The 11,313-nt window shown below is 36.8% G+C and overlaps 1 protein-coding gene across 2 annotated transcripts; it reads left to right on the top strand.

Moving 5' to 3' along the window:
- Nucleotides 1-395: 395 nt before the first annotated feature.
- Nucleotides 396-11,058, top strand: rnf8 (ring finger protein 8, E3 ubiquitin protein ligase). 2 transcript variants are annotated; one of them, XM_077221188.1, is made up of 8 exons: nt 396-666; nt 1,016-1,144; nt 2,622-3,314; nt 5,997-6,059; nt 6,145-6,234; nt 6,581-6,688; nt 7,890-8,094; nt 10,720-11,058. In XM_077221188.1, the coding sequence occupies exons 1-8, from the start codon at nt 538-540 to the stop codon at nt 10,905-10,907; spliced, it is 1,605 nt and encodes a 534-aa protein (XP_077077303.1). In that variant the 5' UTR covers nt 396-537; the 3' UTR covers nt 10,908-11,058. The 2 variants fall into 2 exon arrangements, with proteins under 2 accessions (XP_077077303.1, XP_077077304.1); XM_077221189.1 differs by having other exon boundaries at nt 414-666; nt 7,890-8,101.
- The last annotated feature ends 255 nt before the right edge of the window (nt 11,059-11,313 follow it).

The raw sequence follows: 11,313 nt of genomic DNA, 5'->3' as shown, positions 1-11,313 counted from the left end.
TAATTGATTTTGTGCTTCCCAGAAGTCTGGATTTTCAAGACCGCTGATCGTTGTCACGTGATATCTGACACGTTCCTCATCGTGTATCTGAATGACCCAATCACAGGCGTTTGTGCTTACTCGATGAGGGGCTTTAATTATAATTTTATCGAAATGGCTGCCCTCGTTTCCACTTGTAAGGCGTTACCGGCATAGACATCATATCTATGGGTACCGGTACTAATCTTTAAAATATTCTACTTTTAGTGTACAAATGTTTAAATTAAGACAAAAACGTCCCCTGAGCCGCCAACTGCCCCCTGTCGGAGAACAAATAACCGTCACTCACGAGCCAAACACATTTGTAACTCAGCGAATTATCTTCAATCCCTAAACCCTGCAGCCAATCAAAGTTTCCGCTTGGCGTCACGTGACTCGCTCAGAAGCGTGGAGTGGCAGCGCTGTGGTCTTCTGAAAACTCTTGCAGCTTCATGGCGGTATGTGGCGGGCAACAATAACAACACACAATATAATTTCAGTTAAATTAATGGCGCAGGAATGATGGAAAAGACCGAAGAACCTCCTTCCTTAAACACCGAGGAAGAGAGTTCTGAAAAAGACAAAATATGGTGTTTACAGCGCGTGGGGAGAGACTGTGACTGGCTGCATCTATCCGAGGACTCTGAGGTGCATGTTTACAGACTAAACAGCATGAATTTATATGTGTTTAAATGTGTTTACTTTTGTTCATATACTCAGTTTCACATGAAGATTTCTGAGGCTAAATTAAGCCTTACGTTGGGCTGTTTAGCTATGAATTAGCCGGAGACAATCCAAATAAAAACAACACTGAACACCATTGATGATGGAGTCAAAACAACATTTTATTTGTAAATGATGTCCAATTTAACTCAAACTTAATGAAATGTAAGGCAATTGAAGAAACAAAGCTGTTTGTCATAGGTTAATGGCTCCATTATGATTTCATGATGTACATGTATCCTTGCTTATTGCTCTCCTGTGTCTTTTTACTCAGGTTTCTGTTGGTCGTGGTCTGAATGTGACCCATCAGATTCTGTCAGCCAGCTGTCCACTGATGATATCCAGAAATCACTGCGTCTTCAAGCACAACGATAACGGACGGTGGACAGTGACGGACAATAAGGTGTAGTATGAGTCTGTCAGTCTATCTGTCTATGGGTCTGACTGTCCATTCCAGCATTTGATGGGCCTTATGGGCTCTGAAACACTGAAAGAAAAATACATTACCTACATTTATACTACGGGGCTGTTGAATGCTTGAATCTGCCGTGCCATTATTTTCAGGGAAACTAAACTAAAAATAAATATAGTAAACAATAGGATAAGAATTACAAACTATTTCCATGTTTTGGCCAATGTTTTATTATGTGCGGAAAGCACATTCTCTCGCCTGCTCAACACACACAAGTACGGACACACACTTGTACAGAAACGTGCGCTGAGGATTTTATCAGTAAAATAGTTTAGCAACTTAAAAGCTTCATGGCATTTCTCACTAGCGAGGTAATAACGGCCCTGTCTTGAAGCGGATTAACTTACAGTTTACTGTAACTATCCGTTTTATAAATTAAGTTATGTAATTACCAACAGAGGCTTGGGATGAGATGCGTAAGATATTATTCCCACACACAAGAGCATTTCAATGACAAAAACCTGATAAATGTCTTGAAATACATCATTTGAACAATGTTTTGAAATGTGGTAACCGTTGTATAAGACAAATAAATGACTCCGGGCTGTTGAATTATTGTAAAATAATGCACACCTGAGGTGTAACATTACCACCTAACCTTGGGTGCGCATTATTTTTCTAATAATTTAATGGCCCGGAGTCAATTATTCATTTTATATATATATATATATAATGTATGTATGTATGTATGACAAAAGTACATGACAAAATTACTAAAACCGAAACAAATAAAAACTGAAAATATGAAATAAAAGGTAATTCAAAATATTAATAAATACTATAATAGTTTATAAATAATACTAAAATAACACTAATGTCATCTAAATGTAAATTACACTAATAAAAATGACAAAAGTACATGACAAAATTAATAAAACTTAGACTAACATTAAAATTAAAACTGGAAATATAAATAGCAAATTCAAAAATATTAATGCATATTATAATAGTATATAAGTTATACTAAAATAACACTGGTGTCGTGTATAGCCTATATAAATCAGAAATAAAATAAAAATAAACCTAAATATAATTAGCTAAACAAAATCGAATACAAATTTAATAATAAAAATGACAAACGCACATAACAAAATTACTAAAACTTACTAAAATTAAAATGAAAACTGGATAAATAAAAGCTAATTCAAACTAATAATAAATACTGTTATAGCACAATAATGTAAAAAAAATAAAGCTAAAGCTAAAATATATATAAAAAAGTAATAAAAATGACAAAAGCACATAAAAAATAAAAAATAAAAAATAAAAAAAATACTATAATAGTACATTATTATTCTAAAATAACACTGGTGTTATCTATATAATAATTAAAAAGAACTGTAAGTGTGCTTGTATGTTGTTTTTCATGTTAACATGTCTGACTTCTTTTGTTTGTCTATATACCCAGAGTCTGAACGGCGTGTGGGTGAACGGGAGCCGAATACCTCCAGCAAATCCCTTCCTGCTCCATCAGGGAGACTCCGTGAGACTCGGCGTCCCTCTCGACGGCAACCCTGTGGAGTTCGACTACACCCTCGTCCAGAAGAGTTACAACGAAGTCAAATCGTTCTTGTCCGGGAATGTTGACAAAGAATCTGCCGCCGCTCCCTTAGGCCAAAAACTGAAAAACTCTAAGAGGAAGTTGGATGGAGACGACGAGTCGGAGCCGTGTCCCACGAATCAGTCCAAATCTAAGCTGTACCGATGCTCCGGTGCGGATAAATCACGTGCACAGCCCTGCCCATCCGGGGAACGCCGGGAAACTGCAAAGTTTTCCTCTAAACCTCTGGAGGAGGAGCGATGCGGCGATACAGCGGGAAGCAGCTCGAGCGCTAGCACCGAAAGCAGTCAGCAGCTGGCTAGCGTTCACCGCTACAGCAAGAGCCTGATGGTCCTGAAGAGTCGTGTTGGAGACACGCAGAAGCGCGCGGCGGAGCTGGAGCGGCTCCGGGATCAGACTCCGGAGAGAGAGCGGGAGATGCAGGAGCTGCAGACGCAGCTGGACATGTTGCGGGGTCAGCTGAGGTCGCAGAAGGAGCAGGCGCTCAAACGCATTGAGTGTCTGGAGAAATCCTTCTGTGAGGAGGAGCGGCGCCTGGAGGTGAGCCTCCAACACCAACTCAAGTCACCTTTATTTATACATTTATATAGTCAGGTCACATATATATTATATTTTGAAACTTATTCCAAGTGACCAATCACATTTTTTGTTTTTAAATGCCATTTTAGGATGGATTTGTCTAACGTTATGCCACGAAAATAGACTAGGTCCACAAATGTAATTTTTGCAATTAATTTCCTATTTTGTGCACAATGTGGGTCAGATGTTAAGTCATGTCACCTTTATTTATATAGCGCTTTTTACAATACAGATTGTTACAAAGCAGCTTTACAGAGATAACAGGAAAATAATGCAATAAAGTTTGTTTCCAGAAGAAAATAGCGTCACAGTCCAGCTTAAGTAAGTTCAGTGATGTTTCATTTTTTGTTGTACAAAAGTTATTCATTTAGATCATTCTATGCTATGTGAGATTAGAATAAGTGTTTCCAAATTTGTAAATGTACCCAGATTAGCCCGAAAGCTAGTTTAGTTTTCTTCGGTAGTCCCTTTGCCAGATGTTATTAGGCCAAAAACTAGACAACTACACAACTAGTTGTAAACAACTATATAAAATACATATTAAACAAAAAGATATGTACACAATAAAATAAATAAATATATATATATATATTATAGTTATAAGTTAAATAATACTAATTTTAATGAAGTTTTTAATAATAGAGGAAGCAGCATTAATGTTTATTTAGAGAAGGGACAGTGTACATTAATCAACAGGCATGAATGTAAATGTACACAAATTAGCCCGAAGGCTAGTTTAGTTTTCATTGAAAGTGCCTTTGCCAGATGTTATTAGGCCTAAAACTATACAAGAGTGTAAAACAATAACAACAATAATAGAACTAGAACTTGTAAACAACTCCGTAAAATACAATTAAACATATTATACAAAGACGATATATGTGTAAACAATAAAAAAAGACGTGTATATATATATATTAAAAAAAAATAGTATTATTTAACTCATAACAATATATATATTATATATATATATATATATAATATATATATTGTTATGAGTTAAATAATACTAATTTTAATGAAATTATTAATAGTAATAATAGAGGAAGCCGCATTAATGTTCACATTGTTGATTATAAAGAAGCCATTTCTTAAAAATATGCTCAAATGAGTTGAAGGATTGGTTCACCTCAAAATGAAAATTTCCTAAGAATTTACTCACCCCAATGCCATCCAAGATATCCATGTCTTTCTTTCCTCAGTGGGAGAGAAATTAAGTTTTTTGAGGAAAACATTTCTGGATTTTTCTTCGAATAATGGACTTCAATGGCAACCAATGTTTTGAAGTCCAAATCAATGCAGTTTCAAAGGTATTTGAAGTGCTTCAGTGGACTGTGCACGATCGCAGCTGAGGAGGAGGGGCTTATCTAGCGAAACGATAGGTCATTTTCCCCAAAAAAAAAATATATATATACTTTTTAACTACAATTGTTCGGATTGAGCTGATCTGCAACGCGCCGGGAACTACGTCATCACGTCGATGTCGGTACTTCCGCCGGCGCCCGCGACATTGACAGTGAACTTTCAACGTGATGATGTATATCTTGGATGGCATTGGGGTGAGTAAATTATAAGGAAATTTTCATTTTGAGGTGAACCAATCCTTTAAAGGATGAGCATTCTCTAATTGATTGTGGTACAGTATTTCACTGATGTGATGCTCTGAATGAAAAATCAGCTTGACCAAAGGAAGTTTTTCTACGTGGAATTATACAATCCAATCAAAGTTGTAGTGTTGACCAGTGTTGCTATTGTTAAAGGGATAGTTCACCCAAAAATAAAAATGTGCTGTTTACAGGGTTCGTACAATGAGCTCATAGTACTTGGATTTGACATTTTGAAATGGAAGTCTTGGAAAACCCTTGAAAACAGCCATATTTCTGAAAAGGTGCTTGAATTACTTGAAAACAATAGGTTATATTAGAAAATAGTTAATTTTATTGATAAAATATTTTTTCACACTCATCCGATATTGATATAGAGCCATTTCACATGGCTATGAGTGTGATATCGGTCATATAATTATTCAAGTATATGATACAGCTTTCAGTGTATCGTGTTTTGATAAGTGAGATCTCTGTAGTCCTTGAAAACCAAAAAAGTAGTGCTTGAAAAGTCCTTGAAACTCCTGGAATTTAATTTTACAGTATTTGTACGAACCCTGTGTTAATTTACTCCCCCTCTCAGGTCATATAATATGTAGATGACTTTTTTTCTTCAGTTAAACAGTGAAGTTTTAGTTGAAAGAAACCGTGGTCCTTTGGTGATTCACATAATGAAAATCAACGGCTGCCGTCACTTTGAGGCTCAAAAAAACAAATACAGGCAAAACAAGATTAATACCCGTGGCTCTTGATGATACATTGAGGTCTTATGAAGCGAAACGATCGGTCTGTGCAGGGAACTGAACATTATTTACAATATTATTACCTGTAATTCACAGCCTGGACAAACAGTCCTGAGCGCATTAACCACAGACTGGAGCACGAGGAAAATGACACGTTTCTTGTTTCTCGGATGATCCACCAATAAAAATAACATTGTTTACATCTAATTTATTACATTAGGGTAGGCTCCAGCTCAGAATATAAAACCATTGTAGTTTTGTCTGTGTGTTGACTCGTATATGTTGTTTTCTCCAAGACTGAAAAAGCACAACAGAATGAGGTGGGCTTGAAAAAACAACTTGAGGACGCATTAAAAGAGGTAAGAGGGGAAAAAACAGCACTATTGCACTGCAATATTTTGTTTAAACGGAAATATTATATAACGTTTTCCTATTATATTACAGCACCGGAAAGTTATTGAGGAACTCAAACACGCTCGGGAAGGATTCAAGGAAGCTCTTCAAGCCAAAGATAAAGAGCTGGAAGTTACAAAGGTAATCATGGGAAAGTTGAGCACAAGTATGATTTTTAATCGGCATGGACAGTAAAATATATGCAGATAAATGAAGCAGATTAGTTCACCAAAAAAATAAAATGGTGTTATTTTTCTGTAAAACTCAAAGGTCAGTGTGTGATGAGTTTCCTAGCTGTTCTTTCCCTGTTAACGAAAGTGAATTGAAACTCTTTGAAGCTCCAGAACGATCATGCAAACAAACCTTTTAATAGGCTAAAATGAGTGACCGATGACCAGATTTTGTGGAAGGGTTGATTGATTACATAATGCCTAAAAAGTAAGTAAAAATACAATTTTCTTTGCAATAATTTGACTTTCTCCCACAGGAAGAGAAAGAGAAGGCCAAAGCTCAGAAAGAAGAAGTGGTCACACAGATGACCGAAGTGCTGGAGAGTGAACTGCAATGCAGCATTTGTTCAGAGCTCTTCATTGAGGTATAAAAAACATGAAGTAAAGATCATGTGATCAGATGAAGGAATGACAGGGAAAGAACACCGACTTATCGAAAGATCAGAACTTTCTTTTTTTGTATAAAAGTTCACGTGTCAAACTGTGTGTAGGTGTAGAGTGTAGGTTGAGTGTTTTATAGAAAAACTCCAATGGAAATGTTCAGACACATAAAAATGTCTGTATTTCATTGCATTAGAAACAAAATATCAAACCAAGTGGCAAAGTAAACAAATGATGCTCAATGTTTTCTTCAGGGCCACCTTTTCATTCAAAGGTCATTTTTTGTCAGTTATCCTCCAAATCAGAATGTAGTTCATAACATTTAACTAATGTAATGTAAATGTGAGTCACTTTGAATGAAAGCAACTGCCAAATGCATAAATACACACACACACACACACACACACACACACACACACACACACACACACACACACACACACACACACACACACACATATATATATACATATATACATACATACATACATATACATTTATTTTGTGCTGAGTTTCTTTAAAATAAATCATGTTTGTTTAGATATTTTGTTTTTTAATGCAAATACATTAATACTGTGGCTAAAGTGTCCAAATACTACCGTTCAAAAGTCTGTAAGATTTTTTTAATGTGTTTGAAAGACGTCTCTTCTGCTCACCAAGGCTGCATATATTTGATCAAAAATACAGTAAAAACAGTGAAATATTATTAAAAATTCAAATAAGTTCTATTTGAATATAGTTTAAAATGTTATTTATTCCTGTGATGAAAAGCTGAATTTTCATCATCATTACTCCAGTCTTGGCCATCTCACATAGTCAGACTTTAGCAATATTTTGAAACTTTTTCTAAGTGACCAAAATCAAATGCAATTTCAGGATGGATTTGTCTAACGTTATGCCACAAAAATAGACTAGGTCCACAAATGTACTTTTTGCAATTAATTTCCTGTTTTGTGCACAATGTGCATCAGATGGTAAGTCAAGTCACCTTTATTTATATAGCGCTTTTTACAATACAGATTGTTTCAAAGCAGCTTTACAGAGATAACAGGAAAACAATGCAATAAAGTTTGTTTCCAGAAGAAAATGGCGTCACAGTCCAGCTTAAGTTCAGTGATGTTGAAGTGAACGATGGACTGTGCAGGACACAATCCTCTTGAACTTTGACCTCTGTGACCCCCTCAGGCTGTGACACTGAACTGCGCCCACAGCTTCTGTCAGCACTGCATCCGAGAGTGGCGTAAACGCAAGGATAAGTGTCCCATGTGCTGGCAGACCATCACTTCTCAGACACGCTCTCTGGTCCTGGACAACTGCATCGACCGCATGGTGGAGAACCTGAGCGCCGACATGAGAGAGAGACGCCTGGGGCTCATCAATGAGCGGAAAGGTGAGAGGTGCGTGACATAACCGCGTCTTCTGTCTGATGCGAGTCTGTGAGAAGTTAAGGGAAGACACCACAGGTGAATCGGTTAAAACATTTAAAGGTGCACTGTGTGATTTTTAGCGGCATCTAGTGGTGAGGTTGCGAATTGCACCCAACAGAAGTTACGGTGGCCAACAGGAAGTGATGTCGTTGTCTGAGACAGCAGAGAGTAGCCAGTTCAGCAATGAGGTTTCTTTACAAAGATAAATTAAAAATTAGGTTTACTTAATTATTCAGTAAAACAATGTTATTGCGAATATTAATGTTACTTGTTCATCATTGTGTCAGTGTTTTATTCGCTGACTTAAGCTTCTGTGCATGAAGAACAACATAACGAAACGCGTTTGTCCGTTTAGGGCCACTGTAGAAACATGTCGATGTAAGGGGATCCGCGGTGTGTGTAGATAGAAATGGCTCATTCTAAGGTAATAAAAACATAAAGGTTTATTAAGTAAGGTCTTTATACACCACTCAAAACATAGTTATGAATATGATATTGCATTTCTGTCAACAGATCCTCCTAAATATTACACAATTCATCTTTAACTTGAAGAAATCACTGTAATTCCCCAGCTGATTGATTACATTAAGAATTGCTGAAGAAAAAGGTTTCTGAAATGTCATGTTTAAATATGCAGATGCGGCATTATCTAAATAAATATGAAGGATTTTGCATAAATTTCCAGAACTGAACATTGGATAAAGCCAGTTTCAAAATGTCAAAGTTTCATTTTCTTGACATACTAGAGTGAAAGGTTTTTACTGAGGGGATTTTGTACGGATATTTGAAACTGGAAGTTATGGTGAGGGGCGGGACATTTCCCAAACACACTCGAAATCCTTATCTTGAGCAAAATAAGCAAGCTGACATTCAGTACAATCTGTATCTTTTATTTAGAATACATGCAAATGTCATTTACGTCTTTTAGTTTGTCAAGAGATTTAAAGCGTTGTTTTTGAAGAGTGCGCATGTGTGAACGTGCTCTAGTACAAAAGAACAAGGCTTTGATTGATTCTGGAAATAAAGCAAAATCACTGAGAAAAATGAGAAATAGTCCTCAGAAGTCATGTCTGTAATTTACAGCAAAACATCGCAATTAATTCAATCTCAAACAGTTTCATTAAAAGAAGTTATAACTCCACTCCTGCGTGACATCATTCACCAATGTGATTGAACGACCAATTTGCGAAAATATGTTTTCGGGAAACAGTCGTGACTATCTAGTTGATTTCTTCAACGATGCTTCGTACTATAGTAGTTAAGCAGCTAGTTACGTTACTGACAGACTTAGAAGAAAGGAGCTGCAACAATATCAAGCCTTAAATTAGCAGTTTAACCAACATCTGTGGTGCTCAAAATGTTCAGGGGCCTCATTTATAAAACTGTGCGTAGGATCCTTACTAAAAGTGCACGTGCGCCAGAAAGCTAAAAATTGCGTACGCAGAAAAATATTCAGACTTATAAAACCGTGCGTACGCCAGAACCTGCGCAAAATTCACTTTATAAATCCCAGTTAGCGGAAGATTGTGCGCACATGCGTCTCCTCCCCGAAACAACCATATATTGAGCTTACAGTTTTTACTATGCATATCCTCATCTGCATATCATTTGCATATGATTATTCATCCACCTGATAACATGTTTAACGGTTCAAGACATTAGGAAAATATGAAATACGGATTTGCTGTCACATTAGTTTCATTAATAAAAAATCATTTGGTGGCATATCCTTGCCTTTTTTTTGTATAAATAAATCAAATAGTGTAAAATACATTTCGGAGAAAGTTTTTCTCAATCTTTTCCTCTGGCCAAAGAGTATTTTTAATTGATTTATGTTTTTAATGGAAACAGATAGACCTTGTTGTGCACGAAACTATTTTCTCAGACAATCTGCTATTATCATGATAAGCAATTATCTCTTTAGTTAAAACATTAAAACACAGCATGCCAGAGGAAAAGTGTTCAAAAGCATTTGCATCCACAACAAATATTTCTATTTGTTGAAGATAAAAAATGTTGTAACATATTTAATCTAAATGTTTACATCAGAAGTAAAACATAGTTTAAATCCTTCTTTTATTTATTTAAACTGCATTGTGAACATGAACTGTATTTATGATTAGGACTTATAATGAAGATACGGTTTTAGATAGGCATATATGCGTAAGTTTCAGTAAAACGGCCCAACGCGCTCGCTGGCGCGGACATTTAAGAAGGGATGGATGTTTGCTTCATGTGATGGGCTTGGTGAGTGAAATTATATTTGTATTATCTTTCTGTATATAATTTTTTCGATTTTCTGTCCAAAAGTGACCAAAAAGACTCACCATCGGTGTCGCCAAACTGCTCCATCTCCAAAATGTTTGTACGCATGGGTCAGAGTTTGCGTGCAGGTGCACAGATTTTCCCGTCAAGTTTGTTTTTATAAATCACAACTTGTGCGCCGGAAGTGGCGTACGCCTCTTTCAGGGCCTGTTTTGTGCGTACGCAATGGTTATAAATGAAGCCCCAGGTCAGGTTCTCTTACAAGTTACCAATGTTGCTATAAGGTCATTCCTAAAAGCTGAATATGTAAACTGTGTTCTCAGGGCAGAAAGCGAGCGTCCCTCCCACAGTCGTGGTAATAAACGACGACAGCGACAGCAGCAGCAGCAGTGACGCTTTCCTTCAGGGAAACAGCTCCATGTTGTCCGACTCCAACGACTCTCTGCTTCATCTGGTTCACTTCCCCAGCGACGACGATTCGTCCTGGTCGGAGGACGACGATTATCTCTGAGAAATCCTCCGACACGCACTCGTGAAGAACAGACACGGCTCGTTTCTTTGGTTTCATGTTTCGTTTACCCAGGCTATTTTTATGTTTGTAGCTCACTGTATGAATTGTTTTGGGCTTTCTGTGTTAAAATAAACTTTACAATTATTTTGCACTCGGCCGTTTTTAAGTTGTGTTGATCAATTCTGTATAGAACGTTCTGTGTTCTGTGCATAATATTATGAGTATACTTTAATTTCTTCTACCAATAAAGGCCAGTTCACACTGCATTGACAGATGCCGACCACTAGCCACAGACACTTCAGGTTTTGTCGGATCAGTGTGTTACCCTGCCTGCGATCGTGACGTAGGATAACCTGGTGTTTGTCTGTGTTTCAGTATGAAGTTGCACATTTTATCTCATTTAAAT

This window comes from Siphateles boraxobius, unplaced genomic scaffold (genome assembly GCF_051911475.1).
Source record: "Siphateles boraxobius isolate OS27281-9 unplaced genomic scaffold, OSU_SipBor_1 8, whole genome shotgun sequence".
In the NCBI taxonomy this organism is placed as follows: domain Eukaryota; kingdom Metazoa; phylum Chordata; class Actinopteri; order Cypriniformes; family Leuciscidae; genus Siphateles; species Siphateles boraxobius.
The sequence above is the reverse complement of the archived record's forward strand: the minus strand, read 5'-3'. Positions and strand labels throughout refer to the sequence as shown.

Bases quoted from the DNA above. Each gene is read 5' to 3' on its own strand.
- rnf8 (XM_077221188.1), top strand. From the start codon at position 538: ATGATGGAAAAGACCGAAGAACCTCCTTCCTTAAACACCGAGGAAGAG. The intron at 3,315-5,996 runs GTGAGCCTCCAA...GTTTTCTCCAAG, and splicing joins AGGAGGAGCGGCGCCTGGAG to ACTGAAAAAGCACAACAGAA. The intron at 6,235-6,580 runs GTAATCATGGGA...TTTCTCCCACAG, and splicing joins AAGAGCTGGAAGTTACAAAG to GAAGAGAAAGAGAAGGCCAA.